Below are 15922 nucleotides of genomic sequence, written 5' to 3'. Positions count from 1 at the left end.
CAGCCCCGACCTGGAAACGGAAGGGGCGGGGGAGCCGCGTGTCGGGGCCACGTGACCGGCCGCCTGCTGCCCCGCGGAGCCACGTCCGCTGCGGCGCGGGGGCGGGGCGGGGCGGGGGCGCGGCCGGGGCGGGAGCGGGAGCGGCCCCGGATGGAGGCCGCCGCCATTTAGACGGCCCGCAGCGGCAGGCGCCGGGCCGCCGGGGGTGTTGGGGAGTTGCTGCCGCCGGCGCAGCCGCCATGAGGCGCTTGTCGCATCTGCTGGTGCTCGCCCTGCTCGTCTTCCCCGCCGTACTGCTGCTCGGCGGCGGCCCAGGTGAGGGGAGGCCGGCGGCCGTCGCTGCGAGGCGGCGGGGGGGGTGGCCGCCGAAGGGCAGCACGCGGCGGGCTCAAGGCGAGCTGGGGGTGGTGGGTAGGGGGACGCCCCCCACCGGGCCGGGGGCACCGGCGCCGCCCCCGCCACCCTCCCGCGGAGCGGGCAGCGCGCGCTGCTCATTCATCGCTGCCGCGCGGGCCTCCCGCGCACGTGGGCCGGTGCGGGGCGGGGTGCTGGGCTCGGGCCGAGCCCCCCGGTGCGGCCTTCCCGGCGGAGCGCGGCGCGGTTTGCCGTGTGGGGCTGGGCGCTGCTGCCGCCGGGCGACCGGCGAGGGCGCGGCGGTCCCGCTCGGTCCCGGCCGGGGCGGCTGCTGGGCCCCGGCAGACCCCTCTGCCCGCCTGGTTACCCCCGCCTCCCCCGGCCCGGTGCCGTTCGGGCACCTCTCACCCGTTCGCACCGCGGCGTTACCTGATCGCTACCTGAAGCTGCGGGGCCTGGCGGAGGGGCGGGTGTCCCCCCCCCGGGGGCGGCTGTCCCCGTCCCCCTCCCGCGGGCTGCGGCGCGCGCTCCTTCCCGCCCGGCCAGCGCTGCGCTCCCCTGCTGCCACATCATCAGCCCTCCTGACATCTTTTGGGAAGGCCGGGAGTTAGAGCTCCAAGGCAGTGTGCTAGCGCAGTTGCTTGGGAAGAGTGCCCGAAACTTATCTGTACCCTGTTCGGATACGAAATTTTTAAATTAGAAAAAAAAAAAAAATCTATTTGTGGGCTACAAGTTTAAAACTTCAGCACATAAAATCACTGTAGTTAACTCTTCCGTTAAATGTTGCACGTGGTTGAGTAAGCCTTTTGAGTGTCCCTTCTAAAGACACTGAAGAGGAGGGGTTGTATTTGTTTTTTCCACTTCTGACAATCCTGAAATCCTTGGATATACTTGCCCTAGTCAGGGATTCTTATTCCCCCGGGAAAATTTTTAAATACTGATTTTAAACGTGTACTCATAGCAATAGATCTTTTTCAGGCTTCTGTAAATCAATCGTCCATTCATTTCTACGCTTTGAGTTTTGGAAAACATTGGGTTTATTAGAAGAAAGATCTGTGGGTTTGTGTATATGTCTTAAAAGTTCTCTGTCTAGCTTGCATGTGCTCTGAACTGCAGGCAGAACTTTGTCCTGTATTAATACAAATAATATTTTGAATATTAGTGTTTGAATGTATGAAACTGGGCTCTGTAAAAGCAAAGAGGTGATGAGCTATCCGATTGCACTCGGAGTCTTGCTCTGGAGCCATGTTGTAGATGGGTGTTCTTTTCTGAATGCTGTTGTTCTGTTGAACGTGCGGATATAGTAGTAGATGATAATGAGGAGTTCATATTAAAAAATACTTTTTTATGTGTTTGAAAACTTGAATGGAAATAAGCACAAAAGTATAACTTTATAACTGCCTGTGGAAGTGTAGGGGGTTCTGATACCGTTAGATGAAAAGGACATAGTAATAATTTATTAAACTTCTTAGTTTTAGAAGGAACAGTACTTACTAAATCAATTTCCTGGCAGTAGCAATGTCTTTTCGTTTTCCCTTTTGTAATGACAAAACAAAATGAAAACATTTTCATATGATGAGATGTTAAAAAATGAAACAATGGCTTTTAGGGCAAGTTGGTTGCCTTCTCTGATTTTAAGTGTTGCTGTGTGAATGCTGAACTTTTTGTCATTGAGCTGTAAATTTTTTGGTTTTGAACTTACTGGCATGTAAATGAGTAGTTCAGAAAGTTCTTAAAGAAGGAAAGAGGCTGAAAGATCAACACAGTCATTTGTGAGGTTTTTGTAACTGAGGCTTCACTGTATTTGACAGATTTATAAGAAACTCTTTAACAATAGTTTGACAGTTGTACTACAGTGTCACTTTTCTGTTGATTTACTAGACATTCAAAAGGCTTTCTTGTATTTGCATTTTGTTTTGGTAGATTCAGGTTTATTAGTTGCAGCTCAAGATGCTACAGAAGATGAGGAAGCTGTGGAAGATACGGTAGTTGAAGATGAAGATGATGAAGCTGAAGTTGAAGAGGATGAGCCAACAGACTTGGTAATTGTACATGAATGTTACTTCATAAGTATTAATTAGACCAGAAGTGCTTGAAGCTAGATAGTTTAGATCTATTTAAATGTGAGTTTAATAACATTGCTATTTCCAAATAGCTGTTACCAAGTCTCCAATTAAACCTGCAGTTTCAGAAGGATTTATCTTTTCTCCCTGCATTACCAGCTGAAAAAACACATGGAGTTTTCTGACTACCAAACCCACGGTTCACAAAGAATAGCAAGCGAGAGTGTGAGATTCTCACAGGGGGCCCTGGTAGTTCTCTTCCAGCTTAAGCTGCATCTCGGTAAATTCAGAAAGACATTGGGGTGTAGGGCTACTTCATGTTGGCTTCTCTGATGCTGATTGTCAAGGGGCAACAGAATCTTAGTTCTTAGTTAAGCTCAGGATCAATTCTGAAAACCTTGTTTTGCAGCCTGGTTTGACTTGCTACATTCCTAATCTCTGACACTTGTTGCAGGGTATGCCTGTTATACCGGTGGTCATATTGCTGTTCAGAGTCACTTGCTTCAGCTTGACAGAGTGAAAGACTGTATGTAGCTATGTGATCTGCTTGTAGCAGTAGAGCATTAGGCTTGCTAGACACTTCGTGTACTTTAATTGGTACTAAAATTTCTCAAATTTCTGGTGTAAAGTTAAGAAAGTTTGGGACGTTATTAGGAGAAGACATGCATAATAAAAATGAAGACTTGTATGGTAATCTGTTCTTTGAGTCTGTTAGATTTTTATGGATGATGTTAAGTTTGTGAACTTGTGGTTGACCAGCTTTGCTAACTGGAAGATACGCTAGGTATTCAGTGCTGACAGAATATTAATAAATAACCTTTTCAATGTAATTTGCTTTTCATAGATAGTCTATGACTTGGGTGGAAAACATTACACTTAGGCAGTTTCTTGTAACTGTCACTGAAATAGAAGATAGCTTTGCATAGTGCCTTTGATTTCTGGTGCTCAGCCCTGGCTCATGGCTTACCTAGATTATGGTACATGTAAGACTCATCCAGTAGGCTGTCCGCTGCTTCAGCTGGTTTAAGCAGAGAGATAAAATGATCCGTGTAGCTCGCAAGCAGTTTGTTCAGGCAGTTCAAGATGGGGTCAGCCTTATTTTTATTTGGTAGGGGGAGGTGGCAGTCCCATGATCCCTGTGTGGAAAATAAGTCCTTAATGCTGGCATTTGCCAAATTAAAAAGTGAATCATCATAAAGATGGACTTGAACATGTGAATCCACAAACTAACTTACTTCCAGCAGTGTAGCCATTTCCAGGCATACATACTTAACTAATTAAAACTAAGTAGTAAGCTTCTATAAAAACTCCTTCTGTAGTGAAAGTAACTCATTTGCCCTACAGTTGCGTGTATTTTGGAAAGGCTTGTTTTCTAAGGAGAAATAGCTTTGATGTGAACCCTTAACACTTAAATTCTATTCTTTTCCTTCCACCCCCAAACAGAGACCTTACTGTTGCATTCTGATTATAAACCTTTCCATACAGCTAAATGCAGTGCAGAATTGTCACTGTGTCAAATACTACAAGTAGAAGGATAAATGCTGAAAATGATGCTAAACAAATCTAGAAGGAGAACAGACTGTGCTAATCCTGCAGGATTTGCAGGAATTGATACTAGTGCTTGCCATTGTTGCGTGCTTTGATGTATGGGATTCTCATGAAACAAGTGTGGTCTTTGCTTCACTGTTCATTATAGGATTTTTCAAAAAAGTCTCTTGTCTTAGACAGAAGAAAAAGAGGAAGAAGACTTGTCAGGAGAACCTAAAGCCTCACCTAGTGCTGATACAACCATCTTATTTGTGAAAGGTGAAGGTAAGAGACCTGTGCTGATCTGTCATCTTCTTTACTGTTGCTTAGACTATATCAATGTGTGTGTAAAACAGCAAAGCTTTAAAAACCTGAATCTGTTCTAGACACTGTCTGATTAGAAACGGTCTAGGTATGGTGTATCAAGTTTCTAATGATTGAATATTTTTTGTTTTAGACTTTCCAGCAAACAACATCGTAAAATTTTTGGTAGGCTTCACCAATAAGGGTACAGAGGATTTCATTGTTGAGTCTCTCGATGCTTCTTTCCGGTATCCTCAAGACTACCAGTTTTATATCCAGAACTTCACAGCTCTCCCTCTGAATACAGTAGTTCCACCACAGAGACAAGCCACGTTTGAGTACTCTTTCATTCCTGCTGAGCCCATGGGTGGTCGTCCTTTTGGACTAGTTATCAATCTCAACTACAGAGATGTAAACGTAAGCCTGATGCTGTAATTCATTTGAATCTTTCTAGTTGATTTAGAAATGTTAGGCAGGAACTGCCTAGTGAAGTTACTGACTCTTTGGAAAGCGAATGCCTTTGTGGTTTTTAAGCAGATCAGTCGGTACATAAGCACAGTAAGCAACTATCTACATGTTGCACCATAGCCCCCCATGTACACTACTTTGTATATGTTAGCCTTAAAGTTATGTCAGCAGCGAAGGCTAGAATTAGCCTTCTATATAGAATAGAAATAGAAGGCTTAGAACTGTGTGGTAGTGGGCTTTGCTCATTTCAAAAACAAAACCCTAAAGCCTTCTTTTAGGGTAACCTAAATTTCACTGTGCTTTTCAGATTGGGTTTTGCTGACAAACTTAATCAACCTAAATCCCATCTGCAGACTTGACGTTGAGCAAATAAATGTCCAGCGGTTGCAATCTTGGGGAAGGCTATCTAAAAGTATAAACAGGGATTAAAATGGGGGATTCTCTTCTCTTTTAGTGCAGCCCACAGTTCAACAAGCTTCTGTACCGTTGTTTTGATTGTTCTAATAAGAACCCTTCATATGTAATACCTCATGTTATAGGAAATAACATACTGAATGCTAGATGTGAGTTTCTTGGTGATTTCAAGATTGTTCTCTATACTTGCACCAAAAAGTTTGCGCTTCTATGTATTGAGTCAAACTTGGGTTACTTACAAACTTAAGTCTGGTGCAGTTGTTAATTTCTAGAGTTTTTTCCAAGAACATGAGCATGTAACAAATGTATCTCTTGCCAAGAAATTATTTTAAAATGTCATGTGGAAACTTTGTTACAGGGCAATGTGTTTCAAGATGCTGTCTTCAATCAAACTGTTACAATTATTGAAAAAGAAGATGGGCTGGATGGAGAAACGTAAGGCAGCTGGAATGCCAGTTCAGTTGGTATACTGGTAAAACAGGTTACTGGCAGTGCCAGCAAGAATAGTTCTTGTATTGTCATTTTATTGGATGTTAGGTCTGTGTTCTGCTGATGGTGTAGCAGGCATTTGGCATGTACGATGTCAATAGTCTGAAAATACAAACTTTTTCCCAAAATTAAGATCTCTATTAATATTACGGAACTTAAGGATTGGTACTGTGTCAGTGAGCAGTTTACACATCTGCTTTGGCCTACAGGGCTTAAGACCTGATGTTATACAGCTGCACAGCGATTCAAAGCTGTTAAGCTTTTGTTATGCTACTGTGCTTTTTCCTAAGAGTTAAAGGGCAGAGGATCCATAGTATTGGGCTGTGGGTCCTGCTGTGAAGACTGGAATAACTTTCTTCTGGAGCACTCTGGTATAATCCAGGTTCACGTAAACTGAAAGATGCTTTTGGAGTGTGAGATAGATGAACTTGCACTCATTCTTTGTTGCACGAACCTATCTCTGTGGCAGGTATCTTTCAAGAGTGTTTTTTCTGTTGTAAAGACTAAGTACATCTGACATGCCTTATGTTTTGCAAGCATATGCTGTGCTGATAATGCTTTTAAATATTCTAACACTGGAGTAGAATTTTAAGAAAACCTGTGAGTTAAAAAAAATAATCTTCAGAAATACTTGTAGACAATGCTGAATATTTTAAAACTCTTGCAACATGTAGAAACTGCCTGCTGAGTAAGCTTGTAAAAAAGGTCAGCCTGAAGAAATAGGTATTGCATTAATTTGTATTTCTCAAATAGAATAGCATAAATGAAAGACGATTTGGTCACATGTAAATGTGTGACACTCTGGTAAATGAGCTCTCAAAAGAACTCAAATTATTAGAACCAGTTTGAGTTCATGTCCTGTGACTAGATAATTGCCCTAAAACAGGGATGTTCAATTAAGTCTCCTCTGTAGTTTAACTCCATAATTTCATTTATCATAAATCTGAGTTAAGATGTTCAACTTTGAATAGATTCTTTACTTGTAAACTCTTGTCTGCTCCCCAAATTAATTTTAGATATAATTTGTTTACCTCTTGCTAAGTATCAACAGGTATTTTCGGTAGAATTCTTCAAAGCAAACCAAAACGCAGAGTTTTAAAAAATGGTTGTTTGCATAGGTAGAATTCTAACTGGAACACAGAGCAAGATAAGCGAGGCCTTTCAAAGCTCTGTTGCCAATCAACTTGTATCCTAGCAGTACTTGCTTTGCCAGTAGTGTACTAAAAGTATAAGAGATTTTTAAGGGTTTTGTAAGTGGCTAAAGCTGTCAAACATAAATATTACCTGTGACCCAATGTCTTGAAACATAATACTGCAGAAGAGTCTTGCAGTTACTAAATTTCAGTAATTATTTATGACTGTTTCCCATTTTGAGTTTTAAAATGTTCTGTTCAGAATTAATCTCAGGATTACAATTTCTGAAATGGAAGAGTCTGCATAATTACTTAGTATCTGTTAGCACTTCTGTTTCATATTCTTCCCTCCCCCAGAAGTTCCTGCGAAAGATCCAGGTCGGCATGAGGCCAAAGCTAGGCTTAGTTTCTATGCCGTGTTGTAAACTTTATCTTAAACACTTAAGATTTTTAGTTAATGGTTTCTTAAACTGTTTTTTAAAGGATCTTCATGTACATGTTCCTCGCTGGACTTGGTCTACTTGTCATTGTTGGCCTACATCAGTTACTAGAATCTAGGAAGGTGGGTAGTATGTTTTCTTATGTACTTGTTCGTTCAAGACCTTGCTGATGTGAAAAGAAAGCAATTCAGTAATTGCTTCTGGCATGTGATGGTACAGGTAGGACTTTAGAAGATTTACTTTTAGAATGAAGACCTTGGAGATTACTGGGAAGATTAGAGGTTTTTTAAAGAAAGTTCATAATTGGAGACATTTAGATTGCTTATCTAATGCTCTTTGGCACAAAGTGGTTGAACTGGAAGCTTTGATACCTTCCAGTCACTGGATGTGTGCAGCTACTGACTCAATACTTACTAGGTAGACTTTCCCCATGGTCTCTGTTTCTATCTGTTAGTTTAATCTAGGTCAAACTTGGGGGGAAACAGCTGTCTAGTCCTTCCTTTAGTTTTTACCGATACTTGGCCATAATGTTGATTAGAGCCTTCTGGATTCCATTTATAATGCTATAACAGCTAAGGGTTTGCCTGTGTAAGTGGTCTGGCAACTAAAAGCCGTTGAAAGCTTGAGTCTCATCTGCATATAATGCATAGGTTATGTCTTTGTGCAGTCTGGCTCGCAATACTTTCGAAGTAGCTATCCTTGGGAGGGAGTATGGAATGATTATTGTGCTTTGAAATCTGTTTTGCAAGGTAACGTACAAGAACATTGTGCTAATCTAAGAAGGTATAATGAAACCGGTCATCGAAGTTTGATTAATCATCAGCCATTTTTCATAACATACATAATGAACTTGCCCAGTCATGCATGAAGTCTTGATACCTTTGTGTGGAGTTAGTGTTGTGAGGCATGGGAAGTGGCAATGCCAAGCTTAGGTGAATACATTGCTAATGGTAAAGATAGTTAAAGCTAAGCTACAAAGACAGCTTCGTCCCTCAACAGGCCTTAAATTTGTCTCTTTGTGAAATAATCACAGTTCATTAAATATAGCATTATTAGTTAATTCTGATACTTGTGCTATCAAAACTTTGGAAAGAAAAACCTTTTTTTCTTGAATTTTCAGAGGAAAAGACCAGTACAGAAAGTAGAGATGGGAACGTCAAATCAGAATGATGTTGATATGAGCTGGATTCCCCAAGAAACTTTAAATCAAATAAGTAAGTAGTCTGCCTTTCACAAACTAAAGTGTAACTTAGTTAATCAGTTAGTTGTAACTGAATAAGTAGCTGATAACAATTTGTCAGAACAGCATACATCTCTTCTAGGGAACAAAAAACTGTTTAAGGCACTGTGCTTATTGATAAGATGACTACATGAGCAGCCTATTCTGTATAGTACAGACTTGACTGCTTTATGTGATAATGACAATCAGTGGCAATTTGTTCTGTAGATTCTCTTTCAACAGTGTGAAATCTCTATCCAAAACTTGGGTCACGAAGGAGGTTTAAGTAGGAGAATGTCTATTGTCTCAAAGTTCCTGTAAATTGTTTGGAAGTTGGCCTATAGATCAAAGTTTTAAAGAAGCGTTGGAAGTGTGTGTTAACTAAAGCCACGTTAAGTCTTGGTATTAAATTCCTTCACAAGTCCAGAATGACTGAAGTTCTACTTGGTATTTGAAATGCCAACAGTAAGGCAAATATCTGATTTCTTCAGACCATTTGTGTGTTTGTGGATTTTTCTAACTTCTTTTGCTGTTTCTTCTGTTTTGCTTTCCTGTGGCTTCAGTGCAGAGTAGAAGAGGTGAGGCAAATGCTGATCTAAAGAGTGGAAGTGCTTAATGTGTTGTCCATGTGATAATTAGGCATGGGTAGAAGTACAGCTTCCTGCATGCTGTGATTGGTGCTGTAGCATGAGCAGTGAAAGATTACAGCACAGATGCATGCAACCACACAAACCCATTTTTATACATATAAACTTATGCTTTCATATATTACAAATGTGTGCATTATTTCTGGTTATATTGTAGTAACGTAGCTTCAGTAGAATATTGCTGAAATACTGCCGTCTCCTCTAACAGTTCCCTTTGTCTAAAATGCAGATGTGTATCTTGTCTTCCTTGCTGCCTTGGTGTAGTGTCAAGCTGATGGTACACCAGGGAGGTGGAGGACTAATCGTGACTAATGGCTGAGTGTATCTTGTTTCAGTGAGAAATGACCCTCAGCCTTGGATATAATAGTTTAACAGTTAGGTTTTATCTTCCTTATCCCAGGTGAACTCCTATCACCAGTAGCATTGGCTGGTGTGAGGTGAGATAGCCTTACTTAAAACAAAGGGCATCCTAGACAAGAGATGTGCTTTGAAAAGCCTTTGCAGGAGCTACCTTTACTTGAAAAAGACTCCTGATTTGACAAAATGTGCATATTCTGAGCTTTATTCGGTGTAGGATGGCTAGAGGCCTTAGCTCTGATAGGAAGTTGTGCTAGCAGTTGAGGACTTTACTTTTCTGGATTCTTCACCCTTTTAGCTGTACTTTCACTACATGGGTATAAGGACTAGTGTTTTACTTCCAAAAATGTAAGCTTTCTCATACAGTGTCCATTCCAAAGAATGATAGTATAAAATCTAGACACAAAGTTTGAAAAACCTCTATCTAGCAAGAAAGGCTGAAACTATAAATGCTAATTTTTTTCCAAAGAGCAAGTTGTCTTTAAATGGGTTCAAATCCTGTCAATATTTGGGTCCTGCCCCCCATCCCTTTCTTAAGCTAAATAGGTATTCATATCTTAATACCAGAAGTCTAGGAAAAACTGTTTAAGTTGTTCTTAATTATGGTTTTCTTTAGCTCCAGGTTAGTTTTAATTAAAACTCTATACTAGGATCTTTTGACATGTGTGGCCTTCAAGATCCTCAGAGGTTCTTGACTATTTTATTGTTGAAAGATACTTCATACTATACTGATTGGCTTGTAATGGTGTGATGGCTGCTCCTTGTGCTTGTACCTACTCTGTAAACAATGAAATTACTGGAGATGGTTCTGTTTAAGAAAATATGCATTTTTAAGTCAACAGATAACACAAATTACTTCAGCAATTCATACAAGCTATTGTAGTTTCTTTACAATACTGCAGGGATTGAAATTCTACCTATTTAAGGACCGTCATTCTAAAGGACAATTGTAAGCCTGTCATTAAGTCCAAGATGTAGGATGATGTTACAGAGTAGGAACATTTGGGGATTTTTATTACCTTCTGTTTATGATGCTAGTTGTTCAAAGCCTTAATAGTTTGTTTGAACTGGCTTTTATGGTGCTGCATTGCACTGGAAGGGCAGTTTGGCTTGTGTTTGGGTAGGAGGAAAATACACGGGGATACAACTAATCTGAAGTATCTGTAGCAATTGGTGTAACTATTTTATTTTTTTCTTTTTTAAATCTAGATAAAGCTTCACCGAGGAGGTTGCCCTACAAGAGGGCACAGAAGAGATCAGTGGGCTCTGATGAGTAAATGTTAACTAGTACAACAGTTGAACCTTTACTAATCCTGCCTGTTTGGTTTTTTTTTTTTGGATTGGAGTAGTGCAGAGAATCCATATCACCATAAGGAAAATACTGCTAAACATTTGGACTGAACAGATTAACTGAGTGGTGTTAATATTACAGAGAATGCACTTCTCTTTTTTTTTTTTTTTTTGTTAATTGTTGGGGGCCTGGGGGGGGAGGTAGCCATTAAGATTTGTGCCTGCGTGTGTAAGCAGTTGGTTTTAACAGAACCATGTTACCTGAAATGTGCCTTTAGAGTTCTTTGTAATGCTGGCTTGTCATCTGTATGCTGTCTTTGAAGGAATTTTCTCCTCCCCTAATCTGAATGTCTAGTGGCTTAATCTGTCTTGATTGTGTCATGTCTGTATCAGAATCTGTATGCATTTCTCATTTTTAGTAAGTAACTTTCTTCTCTACAGTCTGCACACACTGAAATTTGTGTGTGTGGTCCTATTTCAGTGGCAAGGCACTGATCATCTAGATTTCTGCATTGTTTGCATTCTAAAGGCACAATTGGGTATAGCTGCTCGTGGTGGTAGATACTTTGCTGCTGTTTTGATCTGGGCATGCAGTGACCTAAAAACCATAACTTATCTGCATAGATGTTAGGAATACTCTTACACAGCAGCAGAACTTGTGAAGCATGGAATTTGTGTGCTGAACTGGTATTACTACATAAATTTTTTTATACCCAACTTGTTAAATTGTTAGTTATTGAGTTGTGCCAGCAGCTTAAGCATTCTGATTATAGTGGTAGCTCTGCAGTGTTTACTCCAGAAATTATTGAATAAGCCAGGAAAAATGTCTCAGTAAGTTCTTGGTTCTCTCACAAAAACTAGAATGTCATATATATCAAAACATGGACTTTTCTTAAAGCTTTACATGAGGCAAGGACTTTGCATTTACTGTACAAACTTGAAACTGAATTTGAAAACCTGTTGGTTTGACAAAATCTTTTTAAATGGCAAAATACTTAATTCACCCTTTGCAGTTTGTAAATCTCAAACTTCTTCCCACTGGTCAGTATGTTGGTCTGAGGTTTTGGAGTTTTTTTTTAATTGCTTCTGCTTTCCTACTAGTAACACAGATGCATATCCATTATTAACTACATGTTAGTTCAGTGCTAAAGCAGAAGAGCTATATGCAATCGAAATGGGATTTCTTTCACGGCAGGCACAGCTTACATGGCTACCAGGTACTGAGGTATTGATCCACATCTGTTGCATTTAGGAATTTAACAGTAAAAAGAGCAGATGATGGAGAGTGTCAGTTTGCTGCCATTCAGGCACGTGGACAAGGCTTGAATTAATTGTTTGCATCTCAGCTGCATCTCATCCTGTGTCTGAAGGTTATCTGGAAGCTTGTTGAGCTCAGGAAGAGGCACTGATTTTTGAGACCTCAGCTTTCTTCTTTTTCCTCCCCTTCCTGATCTCCACGTGTGAAAGTGCTCTTTTAGGTCTGCACTTGCTCTGCAGGGACTGAGCTGCTGAGTTGGTGAATGCTGAGCAATACTTGCAAATCATATCACAGTGTGTTTGAAGCATCTAAACTCTGAAATGACATGTACTGTTACTATACACTTTGTCAGAATGAACTGTGAAGATGTTCTTGACTCATCTTGCTGTGGAAAATATAAGAATAGGAAAAACAGCCTCAAAGATTCTTCGGTCAACTTCATGACAATATAGCTGGCCCAGACAGAGTATTTTGAATAGTTGAGTGCTGAATAGTTGTCCAGATCACTTGGCAAACAGCTGAATGCTATCGTCATAGGAGGTATCTCCACTCAGTTGTGAGGAGCAACTTTGCCTTTAATGATGTAATCTGGCAGGTTTGAGTTTATGGGCTTCCATTCAAACTTGTATTGATTCAACAATGTGTCTAAGTGCTTTGTATACTAAAGCCCTGTAGCTATCACAGCACTTGGTGTACTGAACTACTAAGTTCCCTCTCTTGGATTATGTCTGTAACCTGAAATCAAAGAGATTTTGGTTTTTATCTGTTGTGCTAATAGTTAAACTGTGTACTCTAAATTCTTCCTGAGATAGGAAGGTATTCTTTTGAGGGGGTGATGGTGAGAGCTGCTCTAGATGCAGTAGTGCTCCAGGAAAAAAGACAAAGGATCAGAACAGAGGATACTAATTCGTAATATCCTGGTTTTATTTGTTCAGATAAATAGTTTAGCCCTCCTGATTGTGTTTTAGAGCAAGTTAGACCTTTAGAAATCTTAGGCTGACAGGACTTAGAGAAGCTGAAGGACTGAGGCACTGTACAAATAAGAAATGCCCAGCTGTCCAACTGACTCATCAGTGACCTGGAGGAAGGGGCAGAAGCGCCCTCAGCAAGTCGCTGACGATACAGAGCTGGGAGGAGCGGCTGATCCACCCGAAGGCTGCGCTGCCATTCAGCGAGGCCTGGGCAGGCCGGAGAGGGACCTCATGGGGTTCAGCAAAGGCCCGTGCAGGGTCCTGCCCTGGGGAGGGACAGCCCCGTGCACCAGCACGGGCTGGGGCTGAGGGCTGGGAGGCAGCTCTGCGGGGAAGGACCTGGCAGTGCTGGTGGGCAGCCAGTTGCCCGTGGGCCAGCAGTGTGCCCTGGTGGCCAAGAAGGCCCACGGGACCCTGGGGTGCGTGAGGAGGAGCGTGGCCAGCAGGTCGAGGGAGGTGATCCTGCCCCTCTGCTCGGCCCTGCTGAGGCCGCACCTGGAGTGCTGGGTCCAGTGCTGGGCTCCCCAGTTCAGGGGAGACTGGGAACTGCTGGGGAGGGGCCAGCGGAGGGCCATGGCGATGGTGAGGGGGCTGGAGCACCTCCCTGGTGAGGAAAGGCTGGGAGAGCTGGGCCTGTTCAGCCTGGAGAAGAGAAGCCTGAGAGGGGACCTTATCAAGGTCTGCAAATACCTCAAGGGCGAGTGCCCAGAGGCCGGGGCCGGGCTCCTTTCAGTGGTGCCCAGCCACAGGGCAAGGGGCAACGGGCACAAGCGGCAACACCGGGAGCTCCGTCTGAACGGGAGGGAAAACTTCTGCACCTTGAGGGTGCTGGAGCCCTGGGACAGGCTGCCCAGAGAGCCTGTGGGGTCTCCTGCTCTGGGGACATTCCAGACCCGCCTGGATGTGACTGTGCAGCCCTAGGAGACCCTGCTTCAGCAGGGGTTGGGTAGATGCTCTCCAGAGGTCCCTTCCAACCCCGACTGTTCTGTAGTTCTGTGAAATAAGTATTTGAAGGTTTCAGCATCCTTCTGCGCTCGGCGGTTAACATCCAAATGCTTATGTTCTAAGCATGAAAGAAGAAACAGTTTAGCACCTGGCATAGGAATTAGCAATAGGAAAGTGCAGTTGTACCAAGACTGTCTTTCTGATCTTAAAACTTGGCACTCATGTCGATGGTTCTCATAGTAACTTTCTCACCCAGAAGCAGTTTGTAAGAACAGTGCCCAGCAGTCCGCTATCGTGCATGATAAATGAAGTAACAGTTTTGAATTCCTTGTTTCTTGTTAAGTTTGCTGCAGTTGAAATTTAGCAATAACGTTCTCATGTATAGCGGTAATTGAACTTTGGCATCTCTTACGTTAGTCTGGTGAATAAGCCAGTCTACTACAATTGGATTTCTTCAAATGGGAGAACATCGTTGTTGCTTTATCCTGTTTATCAACAACTTTTATGTTGGTACTTGAAACTTCTGCTCAATTTTTAAGCACATTCAGATAGCTTAGTGTGGCAGATATGTTACTGGATATCGTTATTATCAGCTGAGTAGGATATAGTTTCATGAACTTTAAGATGGAAAAGTAGCAATTCTGCCTGTCTCTGTGCCACCCCTTTCCACGTGGCAGCACAAGCGTTTGTACACTAGCATCCTTACCAGCCTGGTTTTCAGCAAGCTTACTGCACTGCTGCACAGCTGCTTGTGTGAGGTTAGGAGAAGAGGAGCAAGGATTGTGACCAAAGATGCAGACTGGGGTTTCTTCCTTAGTAGTAGGAAATGATGAAATGGTTTTAGACCACAAGTAAACTATGGCCTTAGTGTGAAGGACCACTATTTCTTTCTCACAGCTCCTTAACTAATTCAAACTGAAGACTTAACAAGTCTATACTTGGGTTAAGAAAAAACTTGCTTTAGAGTTCATGTCTACAGTGGTAGCAAAGCATCAGTTTAGTGACATTTGAACTGCATTTGATACTTGTAGCCCTCTGTATGCTGTTATTTGTGACAACAGTTAATTTTTTCCTGATACCGTTTAACCTCAGAAAGAGTGTCTACTGTCAGACAAATAAATACAAATAAGTATCATCTTTAAAACAAATAAATTGTATGCTGTGGAGGTGAGTGGAGCAGACTAAGTGATAGCAGCATTTCTGCTTGTTTCAAAACAGTTACACTGAACATTGTTCTTACCTTGAAACAGATATAACCAAAAGCATCATTCACTGTTTATTCCTGGAATGCATGGTGCTAAACAAAATGTTGCAATTGAAAGCTCTCTGATTTCAGGGAAGCAGCAGGAAAGTGAAATAATAGTGTAGACTGGTTGTCCTGTTTTTCAGTGTGCCTGATGTACGGAGCAGCAGTTAAGAGGCAGTTCTCCAAAGGAAGGACAGTACCTACCTCATAGGAGTGACACAAGGGCTGTTTCAGGAGTGTTTTAAAGTTACTTGAGACTTGCACAATACACTTCCATGGAGATAGTAGGACACAGCACTAGGTGTAACTTGATGGTAATGACATAGATTCATGTTATACCAGTTTAATCCCCTCACTGAAGAGAATTTAGCAGCTTTTATGCTAAGACTTTTCTTAAATACACAGAGGAATTGCAATTAACTTACAAAAGAAGAGCAAAGCCAGAAAGTTTCTTCAGTTTCTGCAAGAGTTTATACGGGGCTAAGTAACATTCTTACGTTTTTCCATTTATCTCTAAATTTTCCCAGGGATTTTTTTTTTAATCAAGTGATAGAAATGATTGTTTGTATAGGTACAATCAACAGTCAGTTTAAGAATGACTGCTTGTTTTGGATGATTAAGTTCAGATGATGTACTGCAATTGAAATGTTAAATTAAAATTTACTTTCTTACCTGCTGACTTTCATTCATAAGTGAGATCAGATCTCTTAAGTGGCTGCAGTTTTTTTGTTTTAAAGTAAACTTGATTATTTTTTTCTTAGCATTGTGTAGTTTTTTTAAATAAAGCATGAGTATGGC

The 15922-nt window shown here is 41.8% G+C and overlaps 1 protein-coding gene across 1 annotated transcript; it reads left to right on the top strand.

Annotated features, from left to right (window-relative positions):
• Positions 1–132: 132 nt before the first annotated feature.
• On the top strand, positions 133–15795 carry SSR1 (signal sequence receptor subunit 1). Its single transcript, XM_055704327.1, has 8 exons — positions 133–315; positions 2278–2396; positions 4142–4229; positions 4402–4664; positions 5488–5564; positions 7235–7313; positions 8312–8405; positions 10624–15795. The coding sequence occupies exons 1-8, from the start codon at positions 240–242 to the stop codon at positions 10689–10691; spliced, it is 864 nt and encodes a 287-aa protein (XP_055560302.1). The 5' UTR covers positions 133–239; the 3' UTR covers positions 10692–15795.
• The last annotated feature ends 127 nt before the right edge of the window (positions 15796–15922 follow it).

This window comes from Falco cherrug, chromosome 3, assembly GCF_023634085.1.
Source record: "Falco cherrug isolate bFalChe1 chromosome 3, bFalChe1.pri, whole genome shotgun sequence".
Taxonomy (NCBI): Eukaryota; Metazoa; Chordata; class Aves; order Falconiformes; family Falconidae; genus Falco; species Falco cherrug.
This window is presented reverse-complemented; position numbering and strand designations above follow the sequence as displayed.

Coding starts and splice junctions, on each gene's coding strand:
- SSR1 (XM_055704327.1), top strand. CDS start 240: ATGAGGCGCTTGTCGCATCTGCTGGTGCTCGCCCTGCTCGTCTTCCCC. Junction 4,230..4,401: donor CTTATTTGTGAAAGGTGAAG/GTAAGAGACCTG, acceptor TTTTTGTTTTAG/ACTTTCCAGCAAACAACATC. Junction 8,406..10,623: donor AGAAACTTTAAATCAAATAA/GTAAGTAGTCTG, acceptor TTTTAAATCTAG/ATAAAGCTTCACCGAGGAGG.